At 47.7% G+C, this 23,342-nt stretch overlaps 1 protein-coding gene across 5 annotated transcripts in view; it reads left to right on the top strand.

Annotated features, from left to right (window-relative positions):
• ZBTB40 (zinc finger and BTB domain containing 40) overlaps positions 1 to 23,342 on the top strand; it is a 64,490-nt gene that overhangs the window by 35,804 nt on the left and 5,344 nt on the right. For 4 of the 5 annotated variants that reach the window (XR_005590425.1, XM_039509342.1, XM_039509341.1 and 1 more), the window contains 10 exons: positions 3,442 to 3,578; positions 4,076 to 4,274; positions 5,737 to 5,870; positions 9,154 to 9,322; positions 13,360 to 13,776; positions 15,510 to 15,716; positions 18,472 to 18,636; positions 19,245 to 19,459; positions 20,220 to 20,382; positions 21,030 to 21,116. Coding sequence is in view for 4 of the 5 variants with exons in the window: in XM_039509342.1 (XP_039365276.1) it covers positions 3,442 to 3,578; positions 4,076 to 4,274; positions 5,737 to 5,870; positions 9,154 to 9,322; positions 13,360 to 13,776; positions 15,510 to 15,716; positions 18,472 to 18,636; positions 19,245 to 19,459; positions 20,220 to 20,382; positions 21,030 to 21,116 (1,893 nt within the window). In the remaining variant the exon portion in view is untranslated. The remainder of the gene's footprint in view (positions 1 to 3,441; positions 3,579 to 4,075; positions 4,275 to 5,736; positions 5,871 to 9,153; positions 9,323 to 13,359; positions 13,777 to 15,509; positions 15,717 to 18,471; positions 18,637 to 19,244; positions 19,460 to 20,219; positions 20,383 to 21,029; positions 21,117 to 23,342) is intronic. The other variant, XM_039509345.1, reaches the window with a different exon arrangement.

Consider the following 23,342-nt stretch of genomic DNA (forward strand, 5'->3'; position numbering starts at 1 on the left):
GCGGCGCCTCCTGCTGGTCTCTCAGGGAATTAGCTCCAAGGCGGTCGATCCCACATAGGAAACCCTGGCAGATGCCTACCTCCAGTGTGCCCCATTGCAGCCCCTATTCTGGCTCCTCTAGAACCTCCTGCTGAGGTTCTGGCTGCTCTTCTCCTTGCACGTTTTCTATTTAGACACTCCCTGTCCATGGCTGCACAGAGTTGCAGCACCACCTTCTCGGTAGTGTTCCCTCTCATTTCTTACATCCATGTACGGAATGAATTCTGTTATGTGCACCAATATGGAGGTGATGTGTGGTGAGGGTGGGGCCGAGGGGTTCAAAGTGTGGGTGTGAGCTCAGGATGGGGCAGAGGGTTGAGGTACAGGGGGGTAAGGGCTGTGGCTGGGGTTGAAGGCTTGTGGGGGGGATGATTGGTTTGGGGTGCAGGCTGCGGCAGGGAGAGAGGACTTCCCCCAGTCCTCTCTCGCTGCAGTAGCTCGGCCGGTGGAGGGATGCTTCTCCCCAGCCGTGGCAGCTCTGGCAGGGCTGGGCTGGGCCGGGTCGGGGGAGGGGTGCCTCTCCCTGCCTGCATGGCCCTTGATAGCCTGCTGCATGGCCGCACAGCTTAGAGCAGGGGTCCCCAACGCGGTGCCCGCAGGGGCATCTTAATGCGCCCACGTCCTGGCCCCCGGGACAGCACCCGCCGAAATGCTGCAGCGGCATTTTGGCGGGGACGCCTTGCAATGACGACGGTCACCGACAAGTGATGTCATCGAGAGGTGTCGCTCCCGAATTTCGGCAGCGACGCCTCTCGATGACACCACTTGCTGTTGACAAGCGGCGTCAGCGAGAGGTGTCCCCGCCGAAATTCGGGGGCGACGCCTCTCGATGACACCACTTGCCATCGACAAGTGATGTCATCGAGAGGTGTCGCTCCCGAATTTCGGCGGGGACACCTCTCGCTGACACCGCTTGCCATCGACAAGTGACATCGAGAGGCATCGCTCCCGAATTTTGGCGGGGACGCCTCTTGCTGACGTCGCTTGTCGACGGCAAGCGACGTCATCGAGAGGCGTCGCCGCCGAAATGCCGCCGAAAAGGTTGGGGACTACTGGCTTAGAGGGAATTTACCTCCTCAGCTGCCCCCTGATGCTGGTCACCGTGGCCACACATGAATCCAGGAAGCGGAGGTTGGATGAGGGGTTCTTTGCAACCATGGGGCCAGCTTCCATTCTCGCATTTGTTTACATCTCTGGGCAGATTTCCCTTTCACAATATCCAGATTCCCTTGCAGAGCAGTGGGCGTTATCCGGACTATTCTGCTCACTGTCTCTATCCAGTACCTTTGTTTTGAACCTTTGACTCTGACACGTGTCCCTGGGTTTTCTGTTACTTGTCCCATGGAATGTTGTTTTTTGAACTCTGGGAACCATCCCTCATTTGAGTGGGGTTGGACCTTCTGTCCTACGTGGACCTCGGTCCTCCCTCCTGGACTTGGAATAGGCCAGCATCTTTCATCAGTGCTGAATCCACTTAAAAATTAAAACTAAATTGAAATGCAGTGAAATGTAAATGAATGTTTAATAGAAAGCAAATTTGTGCTCATAATACCGATAAATCCCCGTGACAAACATTCCAGGCAGACAGTTTGCCTCATCATTTGTTGAGCACCATTGCTTCCCTTGAAACATCAGACTCCGAATGTGGTTAATTATCTCGTGGTAATACCCATTCCAGGGAGGAGTATTCCCTCATTACATGAGTTGCTTATCCTGAAATTGAAATTGGAATAAATAGAAGCACAATGTTCTTTACCATGGGAATAAAGAGCGAGGGAGAGTCCACTGACACCACACTGCACTGTGTGTCAAATTGAACCGCTCTGGATTTGGTACAGTATTACTGTGATGTGAAATGTACCTTATTGCTATGGATGGAGTTTAAGTGACTCGTATTAAGCGTGCTTGCATTTTCAGAGCTTGACATGGTTACAAGGTTTGGAATAAATTCTAAGAATTAATGTTTGTTTAATGAAATCTTAAACATTAAATATGAGAAAAAAACTACTAGCTCTTAGCCCAGCTCCCTGCTCAGTGCAGGATTGTTCCATACAGCTCCAGGGTGCTACATTTAAAGCTAGACTGGGCAATGAGGCTTTCACCACTTTCCTTGGAAGATCAGGCAACTGTCTCATTGAATTCACTGGCAGGAAGTTTTTCCTGATGCTCACTCTGAATCTTCCTTTTCTTAATTTCATCCATTAACTCCCATTGCCCCTTTCACCACAGTAAAGAGTTGTGCTCTCTCTTTAGAGTGCATACGTTTCCAATTCTTTGAGACTCTCTATCTATTCCCCAAGAGCCCAATAGCTCTGTAATTGTAACTCATTCCTTCCTTCAGCATCTGAATCACATTGGTGCTCTTTCCTGATTCACTCAAGTTTTCACCTATGTTCTGGTATTGATGTGCCTACAGTGGAATGTCGCATTCTAGGTTCATCATTTCTCAAGTCTTCAGAAGAGGCATTTTATTTATTTATTTATTTATTTATTTATGTTTGGCTGCTGATTTGCAATCCACAATTTGCTTTACTTTCCCCTAAATTTTTTCATCAGAGATAAGCCAGACCCAGATTATCTTGGCCATGTGGTTGTTTGGGTGTTTGGGAAATGTTGTAGTGTACTTGTACACACCTGAAGAAGGGTTAACTGAAGAGATGAGTTACTCAAAGGCTGTGACTAATAGACCATAGGCCCCCTCAATGTAATGACAACTAAAAGTCAAGGGAATCAAAAGGAGACACTGTGAAGGATCACCTCACAGCATTGTCTTTATATGCTAGACTACAAGGTCTGTTGGCCTTGGCCAGAAGCTGAGCTTTTGATCTTCTGAACTAGGAGGACTGTGACTGATGCTTTGAATAGACTAGGAATATCTGTCTACACACACTGTACAGTTTTATAATGTCTCCTTTTATATGGATAAGTTTAGAGCTCAGACAACTGAATGGCTAATAGCACTTGGCTAGACCTAACTAGAGGGCAGGTGGACACTGCAAACTTCTGTTACACAGCTCAGCCAGTGCATCTCACACCTGCTACCGTCCATTCCTTCTGATCCCTGGGGCTCTGCTAGTGACCCTCAATCCTGACCTGGAGTATCTACCCTCTGTTCATATCACAGTACTACCAAGACACCTCAGACCTGTCCTGCAACCCCCCAGCCCCCAAGGTTCTTGTGAGGAGAATCTGTGCTTCCCTCAATTTTCAGATTACAGATCATTAGTGACTAGAACTGAAACCTATTTTTTCCTTGTGCTTGGATTTGGACCCAGGTCTCCCAAGTGAAAGGCTACTGCAGTAACTTCGTGTGCCACTGTGGCCCCCTAACTGCTTTATCCCCTTAGCTCTGAGCATCAGAAAGGCACAACATATTGAACTGTTCTTTTCATTTGCATTCAGCCAGATGGACCCCAGAGGATTATGGGACCCAACTACTGAAACGATACCAGGAAAACTTTGCAGAGCTCTTCATGGACACGCAGATGCTGCTGCGAGGGATCTCAGCTGCACAAAATTTAGCTCCTGGAGAAAGGGAGGTGAGAGGATTGTCTGTCTTTGTATTTGCCTAGAGCATGGTGTCCTAAACCCTGATTTGTATGTGGAAGGCTAGAGAAGACCCGATTATTCCATTCATCATTGCAACATGGTGTGGGTTTTTTTCATTGCAGAAGTTGGGTTAATGTCTCTCTAGCTTCCACCAGGTGCAGCAAAACACAACAAAAGATGGATTCATGAAGCTAAAAGTTGCCAAACAGCAACTACTCGCTCCACAGCCGAGGGAATGGCTTCAGTTTTTCTTGTTATTGGCATGTCTCATCACACATTGGTGCTCCTGTAAGCACCCAGTCTGGCTGCAGATTAGCTGCTGCAGGGCTCAAGCATTTTGGTCACGTGACACATGTTCCTGGTATAGGTCTCAGCAGGACAATAGAAAAATGAGAGTCCAGATCTCCAGCAGGCAGATGGGTAGTTGGCTAGTCTGTGGCAGATGCATAGAAGTTCCTCTTAGTGTCTTGGTGCCTGTCTCTTGAAGGTAATGGAACAGATTGTGAAGAGGGAGACTGGCTCGAGTGGTTTCAGTTCACTGGTATCTGCAGCACTGGAAGAACAAACTGTGTCGGTGACTGCTGTTTGGCAGCTGCTACTGGCAGCGCGAGAGGCAGAGCTTCCGCTGAACCTGCTCATTGAGGAAATCCGGAAGGAACCCGATGCAGAGTTTTTCTTCCAAACAGGTAGTGATATTGTACTCTGGACAAAGATGCTTTCCTTCTAGATCCCACCAGATCCTCCCTGAGGTGCCTTTCTCATTGTTCCCACCAGATCCTTCTCCCCACAGACATCAGAAGTGGATTATCTACAGATCCTCCCTCCCCCAGTCAACAACAAATCCTCACAAATCTCACTGAGTCTACTTTTTTTCTATGCTTTAGAGGTTCTTTCAGATCCCAGCAGATCTTCTCACTTCCTGTGCTCCCCCCCCCCCCGCTTCAGATGTAGAGATGTACATCAACTGTCACCCCAATCCTGTGAAGTGGTGACTAAATACATTAGAGGTCAGATAAGCATCTAGAGGTTTGGCTGCTTGTCTGAATCCCCTGGGACACCCTCTAACTTGGCTGGAAAAATGGCAAAAGCCATCTTGTGTGACTTCCAGCACACCCTCTTTATAGTTGGGGCCGGAAACACCAGAACAACAGCTTTCTATGTGGTGTTATGCATTGCTAGAATTGTGCAGCGTATTGTTCATTGAAATGAGAGATAAGGGGGCACAGCAGGATTGGAGAACGTATATTTACTGAACTCTTTCAAACAATGCATCATTTGTCTCTAGAAATTAGCAAAGTTTTTGAGGCCTGGGGAGGGTGTTTGTCTTTCCCTGACTCAGTTCCCCCTCCCTGATGTCTTGCCAGGTAACAGCAATGCAAGTGTCTCACCTCCCTGCACCTGGCTAGCACGTTCAGGAAAAAAATGAGTTGAAAGAATTCAAGAGGTACCATCAAACTGAAACCCTATCAGTTTGAAAATGTAAGATAATGGTAAATCCAAGGCCACAGCTGGCACAAGTCCACAGCCTGTCTCTCCAGAACTTACTTCTGCCCCTGAGTTTCCCTGCCAACTATAATCACATTTTCCTACTTTAAAATGATTTTCTTTCCCCAATTACTGAATAATAATCTCACACAAACAAGAGTGGAGCTCAGCTGGCTGATTCACAATGCTGGAAAAGAGTTAAGCTGACTGTACACAAACTGCTGTTAAATGTACCACGTAAACACACTGGAAAAACTAGAGAAAATATATTTATCCTCTAATCTCTTCCACTGCAGCACTTCTGGTTACAAAAGCAGGCAGGATGCACTCAGAGAGAAGTGTGATGACTGTTGAAATTGACAGTGTTCTTTAAAGAAATTCCTTCAAAAGAATCAGGAAACCTGTTCTTCTCATCCCACCCTCCAAAGTGGACAAGCACTGAAAACTGTCACTCCTGTTCTGTCTCTAGTTGGATTTGTTCTTGGATGGTGTTTTCACAGCCATAACTAATACCACCAAAGTCTGCACCTTAGTCTTTCACCCTCCCCCTGCTCCCAAAGGGAAGCATTCCCACTGAGGGAGGGGCCCCTGTCTGAAATGGGGTGAATAGAGATAAGAGCCTGCAGGAACCCCCTCCATTCTTAATGTCTTCTCTTCCTTCAGTGGCCACCAGTGAAAGCACAGCCATCGAGATAATACTGAGACACAGCAAGCTGATCTCAGAGGCCATCAAGCAAAGAGCTGGACTGGAGGGCTTGGCTCCGGGAGAAGTGGGCCTCACAGAGGCGGTGAAAGAGGTACTGATGGGGTGGTAAGGTGGCCCACAGCTGTCCTCTGCTTTAGTGCAATGTACATCCCATGATCTTCCTAGCTTGAAATGTTCCATCCTGATCCAAGTTGAAACCACTTAGATCAGAGTAGAGCATGGCATGCTGGCATCTGTGTTCTCAGAGCTCCCCTTCTCTTAGAATGAGGGGATGCCAGACATTTTATGCAAGGTATGCATGCAGCTCTGGCTCCTGGGAAGTTACCAATAGGTCCTCATTTGAGCAAAATGTGGGTGCCCTGACATACAGTACCAGCTCCACTCTGCAAAGTGGCATAGATGTCTTATGGAAAGCACAGCTGGCAACTAGCATGGTGTGGACTGTCCTGTGGGTCAGCAGCTTCCAGACTGCCTGTCATAGGTAATAATAAAGGTAATAATTGGAGATATACCAATCTCCTAGAACTGGAAGGGACCTTGAAAGATCATCGAGTCCAGCCCCCTGCCTTCACTAGCAGGACCAATTTTTGCCCCAGATCCCTAAGTGGCCCCCTCAAGGATTGAACTCACAACCCTGGGTTTAGCAGGCCAATGCTCAAACCACTGAGCTATCCCTCCCCACATGCTGAGAATGATATGGCTGTTGCTATGATTTGGTGGATTTTAGCTGTCCTGTAATGTTGGCGAGCCCACCTTGGCATTCACCTCTAGGAAAGGGAGACTAGGCCACATCGAGCCTGTAGAACTAAAAGAGGCAGAAGCATCTGCTGGGCTCCTCAGTGGCTGGCTGGTTGGCAGGCGAAATTCATTCACAGAGCAGCCTGCAGCTGATCAGCTCTGCTCTTGCTAATTGATGTTGCAGCCTCTCTGGGGATTTGGTGTTATTTAGACTGACTACAAATATTTGTCAAAATGGAAAGTTCTCTCAAGCCTTGGCCTCATGCAGACTCCCTAGTAACATCCTCAACTCTTTCCATGCTGTTGCTTATCCCATACACAGTTTGTCTTTCTATGGCCAAGAAGAGCTACAGTGGGTATGGTACCATGGGATCAAGGTTGAAGGGGAGGGTAATGTCCAAAGGTCACTGGAATGATTTGACTTTAATGTCCTATAAGTTACAGCACATCCAGGCTATCTCCCAATGAAAGGCTGGAGTTACCAGTTAGCTAACAATGTCATTACCTTCAAGGAAAATGAGCTATTGGGAATCGAAATGGTCCCCACTTCCTTGGAGCAGCAGTGCTAGTTTGGCTTAGTCCAAAAGCAGCAAGTTGAGCACTTGAAGTACTGTAACATTTTCTTTTTTAAATCCCCAGAAGCCCTTTCGCTGGTGCAGAGTTATAAACTAGTTATAAACTTAGTAAAACACAATATCTGCCAAACAAAAGTCAGCAGTAGAGGAGGTTTTAGAACAAATTGATAAATTAAACAGTAATAAGTCACCGGGACCAGATGGTATTCACCAAAAAGTTCTGAAGGAATTCAGAAATGAAATAAAAAAACTACTAACTGTGGTATGTAACCTATCATTGAAATCAGCCTCTGTTCCAGATGACTGGAGGATGGCTAACGTAACACCTATTTTTAAAAAAGGCTTCAGAGGCAATCATGGCAATTACAGGCCAGGGAGCCTATTAGTGGCAGCAGCAGTTGTGTCTGATGGCACAGGAATTAATGGATTTAGCTCAACAAAGAGAAAGCTAAGGGGTGACTTGATCTCAGTCTATAAGTATCTACATGGGGAGCAAATATTTGATAATTGCCTCTGCAGTCTGTCAGATTCTGTACCAGACAAATCAGTTGAAACTATAGTAAAGAACAGAATTATTGGACACATAGATGAATACAATATGTGGGGAAGAGGCAACATGGCTTTTGTAAAGGGAAATCATGCCTCACCAATCTATTAGAATTCTTTGAGGGAGTCAACAAGCATGTGGATAAGACTAATACAGTGGGTGTAGTGTATTTTGATTTTCAGAAAGCCTTTGGCAAGGAGCCTCACCAAAGACTCTTAAGCAAAGTAAGCAGTCATGGGATAAGAAGGAAGGTATTCCCATGAATCAGTAACTAGCTAAAAATAGGAAACCAAGAGTAGAAATAAATGGTCAATTTTCACAATGAAGAGAGGTAAATAGCGGGGTACCCCAAAGATCTGTACTGACATGTGCTATTCAGCATATTCATAAATGATGTGGAAAAAGGGCTGAACAAAATTTGCAGACAATGCTAAACTACTGAAGATAGTTAAGTCCAAAGCTGACTGCAAAGAGTTACAAAGGGATCTCACTTGACCGGGTGACAAAATGGCAGCTGAAATTCAGTTTTGGTAAGTGCGAAGTAATTGGAAAAAAATAATCCAAACTATACATACGAAATGATGGGGTCTAACTTAGCTGTTACCATTCAAGAAAGCAATCTTGGAGTCATCGTAGATAGTTCTCTGAAAAAGTCTGCTCAATATGCAGCAGCAGTCAAAAAAGCTAACACTGGATAGATAATAAGACAGAAAATATCATAATCCCACTGTATAAATTCATGGTACACACACATCTTGAATATTGTGTGCAGTTCTTGTTGTCTCACCTCAAAAAAGATATATTAGAATTGGAAAAGCAGAGAAGGGCAAAAATATGATTGGGGTATGGAACAGCTTCCATATGAGGAAAGATTAAAAAGGCTGAGACTGCTCATTTTAGAAAAGAGATGACTAAGGGATATGATAGAGGTCTATAAAATCACGAATGGTATGGAGAAAGCGTTATTATTTCAAGTGTTATTTACCCCTTCACATAACACAACTTAGGGTCACGGAATGAAATTAATAGGCAAACAAGAGAAGGTACTTCTTCACACAACTCACAGTCAACCTGTAGAACTTATTGCCAGGGGATGTTGTGAAGGCCAAAAGTATAACTGGGTTCAAAAAAGAATTAGAGAAGTTCATGGAGGACAGGTCCATCAACGTCTATTAACCAAGATGGTCAGGGATGCAACCCCATGCTCTGGGCATCCCTAAACTTCCAGTTACCTGAAACTGGGACTGGATGACCAGATGGATCACTCAAAATTGGCCTGGTTTGTTCATTCCCTCTGAAGTATCTGGCACTTGCCGCTGTCAGAAATGGGTTACTGGGCTAGATGGACCATTGGTCTGATCCAGTATGGCTGTTCTTATGTTCTGAGCTCTGTGGCGAAAGGTGTGTTCTTCTGTTTCTCATAGGGGGTCTAAACCAAGCTAAAGCAAGCACAGGAATGAAAAAAATATCATTGTCTGCCATGTAACTACTACTTCTCTCTTGTGTTTCTTTAGCTACTGAGTATTTCTTCTCAGAAGGAGAGTTCAGAGGCCTCCTTGAAAGCAGCTCTGAGCACTGCACAGGAGAAGTCTGTACCTGCCATCAAGATCTGTCAGCTGTTATGCACTGTTCATGAGTCTTTCCCCGGCCTACAGCCAGTGATGCAGGAGCTGGGGCATGTGGGTAAGAAACCTGCAGGTGCCACTCCAGTTCGCTTACACCAGTCTCTGGTAATTGGAGCTGTGTGTGGTTTAATGTAGGATCACAGCATGAAATTGCTGCCTGCCCAACCCCTGTATTGTACTGTTAGAATGGGGTATTCACTAAAGGTGTGCTTGGGATCCTAGTGTTTTTACTAGGATCCTAGTGGATTCATGCATGTCCCCATGTACTAGGAAATGTACTGCAAGGTCATTCCTACATTAGTAGAGAGATAGATTGGTTGGTCAACACCTATTAGACCATCTCTAACTTCAGTGATTCACCAACTACCTTTGTATGTGATTTCATGGGCTAGGCTTTTGCTCAGGCTGTTTGTTAGCTGCTTTGCATGTGCACTGGTTTATTTTCATGTGGAGCTATCTCCACTCTGGCTGTTCACATGATACTTGATCTATGTAGGTTTCTGTGTTTGTATTGTAAACATATTAGCCATCTCATAGGTTGACCTAAGATAACAGTATTGTCCAGCACAAGTCTGTGGTGACATGACAACCCTATAGCACAAGGACTGTGCAGTTTAATGGTGGTTTGAACATTCAGGCTGTTTCTCCCACTGTACTCTGAATTTGGCCCTATTATATGTATGCTTACCCTCTAATTCCATTGATCTAAGGTGCTCAGGCAGGATACAGCCAGAATGATCATGGTAGTGCCAGCATGGCTGGGGCTGTTCTGATTCTCAGACCCATCCAAACTCCAATACAGATATCATATCTCAAACAGATGGACAGATCCTCCATCCGGATCCACATTCCCTATCCGTCATAGCATGGATGCTGGCTGGTATACATCAGTACAGAGACTCTGTTCAAATGAGATACAAAATGTTCTCCTCCACAGTAGAAAGGACTCTATGAGACTTACTCTGTCAAGTGTAAAAGATTCATTATCTCGGCACAACAATGTCAGTTATTGCCATCTCTACTTCTGATACCAGGCACTCTGCAGTACCTACTGTCATTGATAAGCTCTCTGAGGGTCCACCTAGCAGCCATCTCAGCTTTCCACGCTACAGTTCAGGGGTATTCCACATTTTCACACCCTATGGTGACTAGGTGTTCCTAACAGGCCATATGAGGATAGAGCCTCCAGACAGAAAACTTTCCCCAGCTAGGGATCTAATTATTGTACTGGCAAGGTTAATGGGCCCACCTTTTGAGCCACCCGCTACATGTTTCCTGTTTCATCTTTCTACCAGAACAGACTTTTTAGTAGCAATAACATCGACCAGAAGGTAGGGATGATAAAAGTACTAATGACAAGGCTCCCATATATGTTTTTTTTAATAATGACAGAGTGTCTTCGAGACCTCACCCAAAATTTATACTGAATGTAGTTTCTGACTTCCACCTAAACCAGGTTATACATCTACCTGTGTTTTCCCCAAAACTACATTTGAACAAAGGCAAGCCTAAGCATCACACCCTAGCTTTTCATAGGGTGCTCTTTTTACACTGATAGAACTAAGGCATTTCCTCCAGTCTGTTCGTAGAATATCAGGGTTGGAAGGGACCTCAGGAGGTATCTAGTCCAACCCCCTGCTCAAAGCAGGACCAATCCCCAGACAGATTTTTGCCCTAGATCCCTCAGTGGCCCCCTTGAGGATTGAACTCACAACCCTGGGTTTAGCAGGCCAATGCTCAAACCACTGAGCTATCCCCCCTGCATCAGCACTTCTGAAATGGACTCCTACTCACATGAGGGAAATTATTGTGTGGGTAAAGATTTGCAGGCTTATGCAGATGAAAGGTCAGGCCATTTCAACACAGAGACTTCCTAACTGGATTTCTACTTATTCTATGAATTAGCCCACATAGACCCACCAGTGAGAGTGACAGCTTGCTCTGCTAGAGCACAAGCAGCTTCTGATGATGCTTTGAGCAACGTTCTGATGCTAGCAATATGTCAAGCAACAACCAGCTTTACTCAATAGTGGAAGCCTCAAGATGTGATGCTCATTTTGGTCAGGCTATCTGTAATCATTGTCGAGCTATATGGGTGTGGGGTTGTGGTGTACCTCAGAAAACAGTCGCTTAGCTTACAATAATGGTGATTCTTTGAGACGTGTTGTCCACATCTATTCCAGCGTTTGGTGCATATGTACCCAATGCACTTGAGTTCAGCACCTGTTGGCCAATGGTGGCTGTTGGGGGGCTGTGCCTGTGCACTATGTGTCCTGGTAATCCCAAACGAGGGCATAAAGGGCAGGGTGACCCCAACTGCCGCTCAGTTCCTTCGCCAATACAGAATCCAGGCTTAATCAGATCCCATAGTAGCAGGAAGAAGGGCAGGTTGTGGAATGTATTTGAACAACCAGTCTTGAGGAACTATAGTTCCTGTAATTTGAGTAACCATTTCTTCTTTGTTGAGTGCTTGTCTATATACATTCCACTGCTGGGGTCTCACAAGCAGTGACCTAGATTACAGGAGGTGGGTGCTAAGAGTCTTCCTTACGTATCTGCCTCATATACATCTCCTGTGCATTCTTCGGGTAGTTTATGTACTATAATAAGTATTGCAGCTCATTGGCAAGTTCAGTTCAGGGTGAAATCCTGGTCACAATGAAATCAATGGCAAAACTCCCACTGACTTCAATAGGTAGAGGATTTTCACCCAGGATGCCGTATCAGTCAACCAGGGCCTGGGAACATCTTAAGTCCCAAATTCCTTGCTGCTCATACCTTAGAGGATGTTCACTGTAGCATATCCGAAAGAGTGTATATGGTCTAATCACAAAAACCTATATAAGATGATTTAAGGTGCTGAAGGCTACAGGGAGCCTCAGTGCTGTGAGTGGGAAAAGCTTCCTGTGCTGGTGTCAGGGGAGTAGATTTGGTCTGTGGGATGGGAGTAGGGTGGAACTTCAGTGGAACTCTGAAATGGAAAAGATGAGATGTGGATGGTGCTGTCTTGGCAAAGGAGGATGAACCGAAGGGTCGTCTTAGAGTTTATTTTACGCTCACTACATTTTCAGTATGCCACAGATTGACGTCTTTAGGTTTCAGAGTTAATGCTGTATTAAAATACACGGGTAATTAACATCTCTCAGCTATTTTTCAGGCTGCCTGCAAACTCAGGGTGACATCACTGCATTAGTTACACTCAATTTACATTTGCAAGGTTCGCTCCATAACAACAAAAGTTAGAAACAAACATCCAAAACTGCAGCCTGGAGTTCCTGAGAACAGTGCTGTGGCAAGGGGTGAATTCTGCACTAGTTTCCATGGCCACAGATTTGCAGAATTCTACCTATAACGAAGAAGCCAAAACACTGTTTATATTTGTATTACCTCCACCACACCCATTACCCCATGGGGTTTCCTGTAGGCTGGAGTCTGGCGAACATTTTCCAGTTTGTGCCTTTTGGGATTGTGCCGTTGCCAGGGCTTGAAAAATTGTTAGAATCTCTGGAAAGGGGGCATCAATGAGTGATTTTAAATCCAGTAGAGGTCTACCTAGAGGAGTATGGAGCACCCCAGGCTATGATGGAGAGGGACTTACCCTGTTCAATTAAGGGATCTGCATTCACTTTAAATGGAGAATTCAATGCTGCCTTATCTCTGGTTCCATCGGGGTGCCATCATAACAAAGGCCTCAAATCTGCAAATCTTTACCCACACAATAATTTCCCTCATGTGAGTAGGAGGCCATTTCAAAGTGCTGAGTTCCCTGCAGCTCTGATTATTCTCATTGGTGCTGCAATGAGAGCTGAGTTCTTTTGAAATTCTGCCCAGGCGCTCTGTCGCTTTATCCAACACTCTGTAGATATTGGCATTTTTGACAGAGAAATTCAGGCCAGATGCTCCACTTCCTTGCACGTGATATTGTCATTGCGACCTTCACAAAGTGGGTGTGACCATGTTCTGCATGCATGCAGGTATTCATTCACACCTGTGCAGAATAGTGCAGGATAAGGAGCTCTTAATAGGCATGGGGTGAGGAAGGCCAGCAACTAGAGTTGTCTGTAAGCATTGAAATGGGAGTTGTTATCCACACAGGGCTCCTGACTGAGGGAAGTGGGGAGAAGGCTGGAATCAGGAAGTGGAAGGTGAACAGTGAATCCCAGATTGAAGCTATGGACAAGGAGGAGGAGAAGGCTGGGGGTGCAAGCGCCAAGGAGCAGAAGGAGCCCCAAGAGAAAACTCCCTCCAAGAAGAACTTTGTCTGCAAGGCCTGTGATAAGAGCTTCCATTTCTACTGCCGTCTGAAGGTGCACATGAAGCGGTGTCGCGTGGCCAAGGGGAAGCAAGTGCAGTGTAAAGAGTGCAGTGAGATCAAGACCTCCAAGAAGGAGCTGGAAAAGCATCAGTTGGAGGCCCACGGAGGGCCTGAAGCTGCAGGAACAGCCAAAAAGAAGAAGAAACGGCTCCCAGTGACATGTGACATCTGTGGAAGAGAATTTGCTCATGCCTCAGGTAGGGTTAGACCTGGGAGAGATTCCACAAGTAGCATGGGAATTGGTGCTTAGATACCAGGGTAATTGCCTTGTTAACAACACATTAGATCGCCTGAAGTCAGAGCCCCCCTCCCTCACTTATGCACTGGGGACTCTAGGGGAGATTGAGAAGCCCTGAACTGCACTGTGGAGAGGGGAATGCAGTTCAGTTCATTTCACCTCCCCTGCTGATTGCCCCAGCTTCTTGCATGATCGTTTTTTCCCACCATTGCATGAGGCTCATGTAGGAAAAGTGGGGCTGCTGGCAATTTAAAAGGCCTCCAGAAATAATTGCACTGTAAGATGGCCTGTTCAGTTCTTCAGCTGGTGGTAAAGAAAAGGCCAAAGCTGCTCAGTGTGCTGGGTTCCTTTTCCTCCCACCCCCAAGCCTCCCTGCTCTCAGCGTGGCGGATGGGGTAGCACCGCTCTATGGGCAGAAGGAGTTCACTACCATGTCATTCTTTCCTCTCTCAGCAAGTGGCAGCTAGGGAAGCGGTTTGGGACTGCTGGCTGCTAAGAAAATCAGCTCCTTTGAACTCCTTTGAAGTGAAGTTAGGCAGTTACCCGGTGATCTAGTGTCAGGGCTGGGATGGGGTATTGCTTTTGCACAAAATAACATAAGAACATAAGAATGGCCATACTGGGTCAGACCAAAGGTCCATCCAGCCCAGTATCCTGTCTACTGACAGTGGCCAATGCCAGGTGCCCCAGAGGGAGTGAACCTAACAGGCAATGATCAAGTGATCTCTCTCCTGCCATCCATCTCCACCCTCTACAAACAGAGGCTAGTGACACCATTCCTTACCCATCCTAGCTAATAGCAATTAATGGACTTAACCTCCATGAATGTATCTAGTTCTCTTTTAAACCCTGTTCTAGTCCTAGCCTTCACAACCTCCTCAGGCAAGGAGTTCCACACGTTGACTGCACTGTGTGAAGAAGAACTTCCTTTTATTTGTTTTAAACCTGCTGCCCATTAATTTCATTTGGTGGCCCCTAGTTCTTGTATTATGGGAACAAGTAAATAACTTTTTCTTATTCACTTTCTCCACACCACTCATGATTTTATATACCTCTATCATATCCCCCCTTAGTCTCCTCTTTTCCAAGCTGAAAAGTCCTAGCCTCTTTAATCTCTTCTCACATGGGACCCGTTCCAAACACCTAAGCATTTTAGTTGCCCTTCTCTGAACCTTTCTAATGCCAGTATATCTCTTTTGAGATGAGGAGACCACATCTGTACGCAGTATTCAAGATGTGGGTGTAGCATGGATTTATATAAGAGCAATAAGATATTCTCCATTTTATTCTCTATCCCTTTTTTTTTAATGATTCCTAATATCCTGTTTGCTTTTTTGACCGCCTCTGCACACTGCGTGGACATCTTCAGAGAACTATCCATGATGACTCCAAGAGCTCTTTCCTGATTAGTTGTAGCTAAATTAGCCCCCATCATATTGTATGTATAGTTGGGGTTATTTTTTTCCAACGTGCATTACTTTACATTTATCCACATTAAGTTTCATTTGCCATTTTGTTGCCCAACCACTTAATTTTGTGAGATCTTTTTGAAGTTTTTCACAGTCTGCTTTGGTCTTAACTATCTTGAGCAGTTTAGTATCATCTGCACAGTTTGCCACCTCACTGTTTACCCCTTTCTCCAGATACCTTTGTGCCGGGTGTTAATTGCTGCCCTTGGTCTCCTGCCCCCAGGAATGCAGTACCATAAGCTGACGGAGCACTTTGACGAGAAGCCCTTCTCCTGCGAAGAGTGTGGTGCCAAGTTTGCGGCCAACTCCACCCTGAAGAACCATCTGCGGCTGCACACCGGAGACCGCCCCTTCACGTGCAAGCACTGCCTCATGACCTTCACACAGGCCTCCGCCCTGGCCTATCACACGAAGAAGAAGCACTCTGAGGGTGAGCCTGCTGTAGCCTTCTGCATCCCCATAGTGCCCCAGGGCCTGTGTGCCTTTGTGTGTGCTTGGAGGAGGAGCATGGCCTGGCAGTTAAAGCACAGGGCTACACTACAGGTGCCCTGGCTGCAGAATAGGAAGGGGTCACCGATATAAAAGTTTGAGAACCACTGAATTAACCCCCCCCCCAGAGCCTCAGGGAATGTAGGAGAGGGGGGTCTCCCTTGGTAGAGTTGGGAAGGATATTGCTCTTCTCATGTGATCCCTCCCCCAATGGCTAATTTTAAATGAAGCTACCCTCCCCTGACATGACTCTCCCTATGGCACTGAAATTAAATATAGACTATAACTTGGCATTTGAGAAGTGAAAGGGATGGTAGCCCTAAGGGAAAAGCTAACAGCTTGGCTCTTCTGCAAGCCTCAAACTGCTGAATGAGCTTTAGGGTAGGGAAGGCTATGCCTCCCAAACAGCCTGGCCCTGCCCCCTATCCGACCCCCACCCACTTCCTGCCCCCCAACTGCCCGCCCCCCTCAGAATTCCCAACCCATTCTGCTCCTTGCCCCCTCACCGTCCCCCAGAGACCCCCACCACCACCCCGGGACCGCACCCCTGATCCCTGACTTCCCCGACCCCTATCCACCCCCCCGCTGAGTCCTGACAGACCCCCAGAATACCTACAATCCAACCCCCCCATTCCCTGTCCCCTGACTGCCCCCCAACCTCTACCCCCTCCCTGTGCCCTGACTGTCCCCGGGACTCCCTGCCCCTTAGCCAACCCCCCCAGCCCTGGCCCCGGCCCCTTACCCCTGGCTCCCCCCTCACCCGGAACCTCAGCGCATCCAGGAGCTTCGCTCGACAGCGGCAGCGTGGTTCCGGTGGGGCCTGAGCTCCTCCCTGCTCAGAGCTGCGTGGTAAGGGGAGGAGCCGCTTGGCCCGGAGCTCGCAGCTCTGCCCCCTTACCACGCAGCTCTGAGCGGGGCGGAGCTCAGGGGCCCCGCCGGAGCCACGCTGCACCACTGTTCATGGACTCTGCTGGATGCGCTGAAGCTCCGGGAGAGGGGCGGAGACAGGGTCGGGTGGGGCCGGGGAGGGAGCCTCAGCCATTCTCATGGGGGCCCCTGCGGAGCCCGGGGCCTGGGGCAAATTGCCCCACTTGCCCCCCCGTCTGGGTGACCCTGCTCCTCCCCTCAGCCCTTCATTGAGTCCTTTGCTGAATCACTGCTTCTCCCCGTCTGGTAAACCTGCCCTTTCCTCTCCATCCCCACTGCTGAAACCCCAGTCCCCACCTGGGTCATCTTTTGCCTTGATTACTACTGGCTTTCCTGCTTCTCTAGTCTGTTCCAAGCACAGCTGTGAAACTCCTCTGACCTCAGTGCCCACTCCTGGAATCCCTGGGTTGGCATCCTGACTTCTACTGTCTCCCATACAAGCTCCAAGACCTTGCCTGGAAGGCAGCACATACTGTTGTCCCCATCTAGTCCCTGTCTCTTCTCCTCCCCACCAATTCTCATCCCAGGCCTCTGCCCCACTCTTCCCCCTTTGTCTCGTCTTCCTGTTCTCTGCTTTATACCTTCTAAGCACTGCCCTCTGTTCCTGGAATACCTTGCCTGCCTGATGCCCTCTCTACCTCCAGTCTCACTGTTTCAAACAGGATTGAATTCAGGGAGGTTCTATGGCCTGTGCTGTGCAGGAGGTCAGACTAGCACAGTTGTCTCTTCTGACCTCATCTATGAAAGCAACCTGCCTTCCCCTCTTCTCTGCAATAGATTTTCCCATAATACATTTTGATTGCAAATTCAAAACACAACACATTTTCATTTCGATTTTAAAAAACTGAAAAAGGTCCTGCTTTTAAATATATATATATATATATATATAATTCCTTTTCTCTCTCTGTTTTAAAACTTCCTTCCTCTTTTTCCCTTCTGGAAAAAAGGTACAAAAAATAGGAAATGGGGAGAAAGTGAGGGGAACCCCCCAAATCAAACCCCATTTTTGGAAGGTTTTGAAAAATGAAATGAAATGAAAAATTTTGCTTCATTTTAATTTTTTTTCACTGAAAAATATAAAAATCAAACTGTTTTTGCAAAACAAATAAATTTCAAGGAAATTGCACTTTAGACTGAAAAGTTTCAGTAGTAACATTCTACCTCACTCTACTCATCAGTGCTTCCTACATCCTCCCTCACAGAATCATAGAATCCTAGGACTGGAAGAGACCTCGAGCGGTCATCTAGTCCAGTCCCCTGCACTCATGGCAGGACTAAGTATTTTCTAGACCATCCCTGACAGGTGGTTCTGTTAGACAGACTGCTGTCTTAGGTATGTTTCCTTGTCTCATGGAAGCTTGTAAGCGCCTCTGAGCAGAGAATGTGTTGCTTTGTTTGTAAAGCACATTGCAAACTTGTGTGCAAACAGCATAGATGTTTTACAATAATAATTCTGTGTCTGTAGAACAGCCAGTGGTTAAACAGTCTGCATTGTAGCTGCACGTATGGTATTGTCTGTGTTTATAGTCAGAGAGAGATCGTCTTTTGCACGCAAGGTTTTGTGATTCAGATGCCAGCATCTTTGGGAAGGACTACTTTTCTCTGGAAGTTTGTGTTGTGAGCAAGGTGTCGGTTCCATGAGAGCTTTTGTGTTCTGTAACCTCCTGCCTCCTTTCCTGAGAAGTGAGCTTACGTTGTCCAGAAATCCTGTCCCCCTTGTCAGGGCCAGCTGGAGAAGTTCCAGCCTCTGCTCTTGGCTCTCACTGCAGGGAAGATGTATGCCTGCCAGTACTGTGATGCGGTATTCGCCCAGTCCATTGAGCTGTCTCGTCATGTGAGGACTCACACCGGAGATAAGCCATATGTCTGCAGGGAGTGTGGGAAAGGATTCAGGCAGGCCAATGGGCTCTCCATCCATCTGCGCACCTTCCACAGTGAGTATCTGAGCCCTGCCATGCCTCAAACAGAGTCCTTCCCATGGGGCAGAACAGAGCCGCTGGAGCTCTTTAAATGCCCATCAGAATGTGACTGAGAGGCAGAGATGAAGGGGCAATGCCATGTTCAAGTGCTTGATGTTCCAGACCACAGCAGTCCTTGCTCTGCCAGGGGATGCAAGGGGCTGTCCCGATGTCCTGGAGCTTCATGGGCACTGTGAGTGACAGCAGTCTGGCCTTTCACTGGTGCTTCCATGGTGGGACTTTCCCTCCTGGGAAGGGAAAGGCTGTTGTTAAGAAGCTTTACATTCCGGACCTAAGGGTGGGATCTTCTCAAGGAAACAGCAAAGTCTAACAACACAGGCCAAGGGAAAGGGGCTCCAAAGAACCAGCTGGGAATCTTCATCACTGTAAGTGACAGGGGAAGAAAGAGGGGAATGGTACCTACCCGCAAAGATCCTAACACTATTGCCTGGAAATAACTAGCATCTCTTTTCCTCTCTTGCTCCCGTCTTTCTGCTGCCTCTTCTCCTGTCTTTTCTTCTTGATCTGCCTGTCTTCCTCTCTCCTCCCCACCCCTGCTTTTCACCACCTCTTTGTGGGAGCAGATATTGAGGATCCATATGATTGCAAGAAATGTCGGATGAGCTTCCCCACCCTGCAGGAGCATCGCAAGCACATTCATGAGGTCCACTCCAGGGAGTACCATCCCTGCACTACCTGTGGGAAAGTCTTCAGTGCTCCATCCCTCCTGGAGCGCCACATGGTGACCCATGTTGGAGGGAAGCCGTTCAGCTGTGAGATTTGTGACAAAGCCTATCAGGTGGGCTGGGCTCAGTGCACATGTTACCCCAACACCCCAGCATGTTATCCCATCCCTCCAGCATACCCTATTGCATGTTGCTTTTCAGAGAAACCACTCACTGACAGTGTGCAATTAAACACTCACACAAGGCAATGCCTCCATTGCAAAAGGAACAAGACTCCTTGTTGCTCAGAGCAGGAGTTGTCCTGTGACCAGTAGAAAGAAGACAGGCATACAAACAAGGACAATAGAAATCTGTAGGCTCTGAAAATGTGCCAGTTGCAAAGATTTAGATAAACGCGTGTCCTGGACTCCCCAGAATCTGAGCTTTGACTTCAGTATAAAGTTTCTAGCCTTCTTGGCTACTAAGAGCTGTTAGAATGGAATTCCCCATATTGCATATGGCTCTGAAGCAGCAGGGTATGAAAATGTATCCCCAAATGGGGCCCATAGTGAGGAAGATGGGAAAGAACTAATAGTGCTGGGCTTTTCAGACACGGTGGGATGAGGTTTTTTTAGTAGAGCTCTCATGATCTCTGAGCCCGACTCAGGATGCTATGCTGCTGTTGTAAATGAGTTACAGTAACACAAGCGAAGTGTGAACGGTTCTGAGTGGCACGGGGTGGGTTGAGCAGATGAGCAGTACAGTTTGCTGTGTCTCTTCCCACTGAGCACAACCACTGTATCCATGTGGCCTTATGACCACCGCCTGTTGCTGTCACATTACCCTGCGGAACAGCTTTGCCATTGTAACATGGTTTGATTTATATCTTTACAGCAATTGTCAGGGTTATGGTATCACAACCGGACCCATCACCCTGATGTCTTTGCAGCTCAGAATCACCGCTCTTCCAAGTTCTCCTCACTGCAGTGCAGCTCCTGTGACAAAACCTTCTCCAGCACTACTGCTCACAAGAAGCACGTCAAGGCAGAACATGCGGGTAAGAATCCACCACTGTGTGCTCTGGGGAGCCAGTGCTGTGGAGATCAAAGTGAGCTGCATGAATAACCCTAACCTGGCAGGACTGTGCACAGCAGTCTCCTGAGACAGCACTAAATTCACTATATCCCGTCAAACCAGTCTCCTCCAGTGAGTCCCCTCTCTAGGTATGTCTACGTGACAATTAACCACCCACAGCTGGCCTGTGTCAGCTGATTCAGGCTTGGAGGTCTCAGGTTACAGGGCTGTTTAATTGCAGTGTAGACATTTGGGCTTGGGCTGGAGCTAGGCTCTGGGACCTCGTGTTGGGGGAGGGTCCCAGAGCCTGGGCTCCAGATCAAGTCTGACCATCTACACGGCATTTAAACAGCTCCACAGCCCGAGCCCAAGTCAGCTGACACAGGCCAGCCGTGGGTGTTTAACTGCAGTGTAGACATACCCTCTGTGTGAGTAACTAGTTCGGTGACAGCCTCCCTTTGCTAAGTCCTCTCTCCCAAGATGCTTCTCGTTACTGTAGTGAGACGGGCTCTTGCTGGCATGGCCCCCTTGAGAACTGGCGTGTGTCTAGGTCGGGAGCCCTGGCCCAGAGTGACTGTCTGATCTGGAAGGCACTTTGAGCCCACACCTCTCCCATGCTCTTGTTTTCAGATGTGAAGTTCCACGAGTGTGAGAAGTGTAAGGAGCTCTTCCCCACGCTGGCTCTGCTGCAGGTCCATGCCAAGTGCAGGCACTCAGGTCTTTGTTATTATGATTTGTATTCCCATAGCACCTAGGGAACCTGTGTCATGGACCAGGCCCCCGTTGTGCTAGGTGCTGTACAAACCCAGAACAAATAGCCCTTGCCTCAAAGCGCTTGCAATCTAAATATAAGACAACAGACAACTGATGGATACAGAACAGAACGGGGAGAACAAGGAAACAATCAGACACGACTGGTCAGCACCAGTGGACTCAGCTCACCAGCAGCCTAACTGTTGTCAAGTGCTTTGTAGGCATCATGGGAAAGAAGAGTTTTAAGGAGGGATGTGAAGAAGGCTAATGATGTGGCTTTGTTGGTGTTTACGGGGAGCTCCTCCCAGACATGAGGGACAGTGCAGGAGAAAGCACAAAGGGTCTTGTTTGAAAATTTAACAAGTGGGTGATGGAGGCTGGCATCATGAGCCAATCAGAGGTGGGAGTCAACATCTCAGTAGTGAATGAGAGATGATAGGTAGAGTGGGGATAGGCTGTGAAGGGTCTCAAAGGTGAATACAAATAGCTTATGTTTGATATGGTAAAGAAGAGGGAGCCAGTGGAGGGATGCAAAAGGAGGGGAGCGCATGTCATGGTCAATGCAACGAGCTAAGAGAATGATCCTTGCAGCAGCATTCTGAATGGATATGAGTGGGGCAAGGTTGCCTTTGTTGAGCCCCAAGAGAGAAGAATGTTGCAGTAATCAAGACACGAGATGAGAGCCTGGAGGAGAGTTATTGCTCTGTGGATGGATAGGAAAGGCCGTATTTTAGGGATATGATGGAAGAAGAATCTGCTAGATTTAGACATAGGTTGGATGTGAGGCCCTAGAGAGCATTCTAAGTCACAGATGATGCCCAGGTTATGGGCCTGAGTGACAAGCCTGATGGAGGTGTTGTCCACAGTGATCAAGAAAGGAGGTGGGGGAAAGGTTTGGAGGGCTGGAGAGATTAAGAGCTCTGTTTTTGCCATGTTGAGCTTCAGTTGATGGCTAGACATCCATAAGGAGATGTCAGAGGGGCAGGCCGAGATTTTACTTAGGACAGAAGGAGACAGGTCTGGAGTAGTGAGGTAGATCTGTGAGCCGTCAGGGTAGAGATGGTAATTGAATTTGTGTTTGTAGATGAGATTATCCACAGATGAGGCGTAGAGGAAGAGGAGAAGGGGATAAAGACAGAGCCTTGTGATACCACCACAGACAGCTGGGGTGGGGTATGTGGAGGATCCTCCAAGGACATGCTGAAGGAGCGATTAGAGAAGTAGGAGGAGAACCAGGAGAGAACAGTCAGGGAAGCCAAGGGAGAACATTATTTCAAGAAGAGTAGCATGGTCAGTGGTGTCAAAGGTGACTGGCGGGTCAGGGAGGCTGAGGATAAAGGACTGGTTCTGAGATTTGGCAAATAGGGGGACACTGGAGACTTTGATGAGAGCAGTTTCAGTAGAGCTGAAGGGGAGGAAGCTAGTGTGGAGAGCTTCTGGAATGGAGTCCCACTTTTCCAGTTCCATACAGTGATCGTAGACAGCATGTTCCAGGTTTAGGTTGCAATGGGGGAGGTGTAGGTTGGATATTAGGAAAGGCTTTTTTACTCAGAGAGTGGTGAAGCACTGGAATGGGTTACCTAGGGAGGTGGTGGAATCTCCTTCCTTAGAGGTTTTTAAAGTCAGGCTTGACAAAGCCCTGGCTAGGATGATTTAGCTGGGAATTGGTCCTGCTTTGAGCAGGGGGTTGGACTAGATGACCGCCTGAGGTCCCTTCCAACCCTGATATTCTATGATTCTATGAGTTTAGAGCGGGGGTGGGCAAACTACGGCCCGTGGGCCGGATCTGGCTTTGGATCTGGCCTGCGGCACCGCCGGCATCAGTTCCCTGAAGCCCCTGCTCTCATCAAAGTCTCCAGTGTCCCCCTATTTGCCAGATCTCAGAACCAATCCTTTATCCTCAACCTCCCTGACCCGCCAGTCACCTTTGACACCGCTGACCATGCTACTCTTCTTGAAATCATGGGGGGCAGAGGGCTCCATGCGTTGTCCTTGCCGCCAGGCACCGCTCTCCGCAGCTCCCATTGGCTGGGAACGGGGAACCACGGCCAATGGGAGCTTCCGGGGATGTACCTAGAGGCACGACAAGGGCAGTGCACACAGAGCCCTCCGCCTCCCTTCCTCCCAGGGGCCACAGCGCTTCCGGGAGCGGCGCGGGGCCAGGGGCAGGGCAGGCATTCAGGGAGCCTG

This window comes from Mauremys reevesii, linkage group 21 (genome assembly GCF_016161935.1).
Source record: "Mauremys reevesii isolate NIE-2019 linkage group 21, ASM1616193v1, whole genome shotgun sequence".
Classification (NCBI taxonomy): Eukaryota; Metazoa; Chordata; order Testudines; family Geoemydidae; genus Mauremys; species Mauremys reevesii.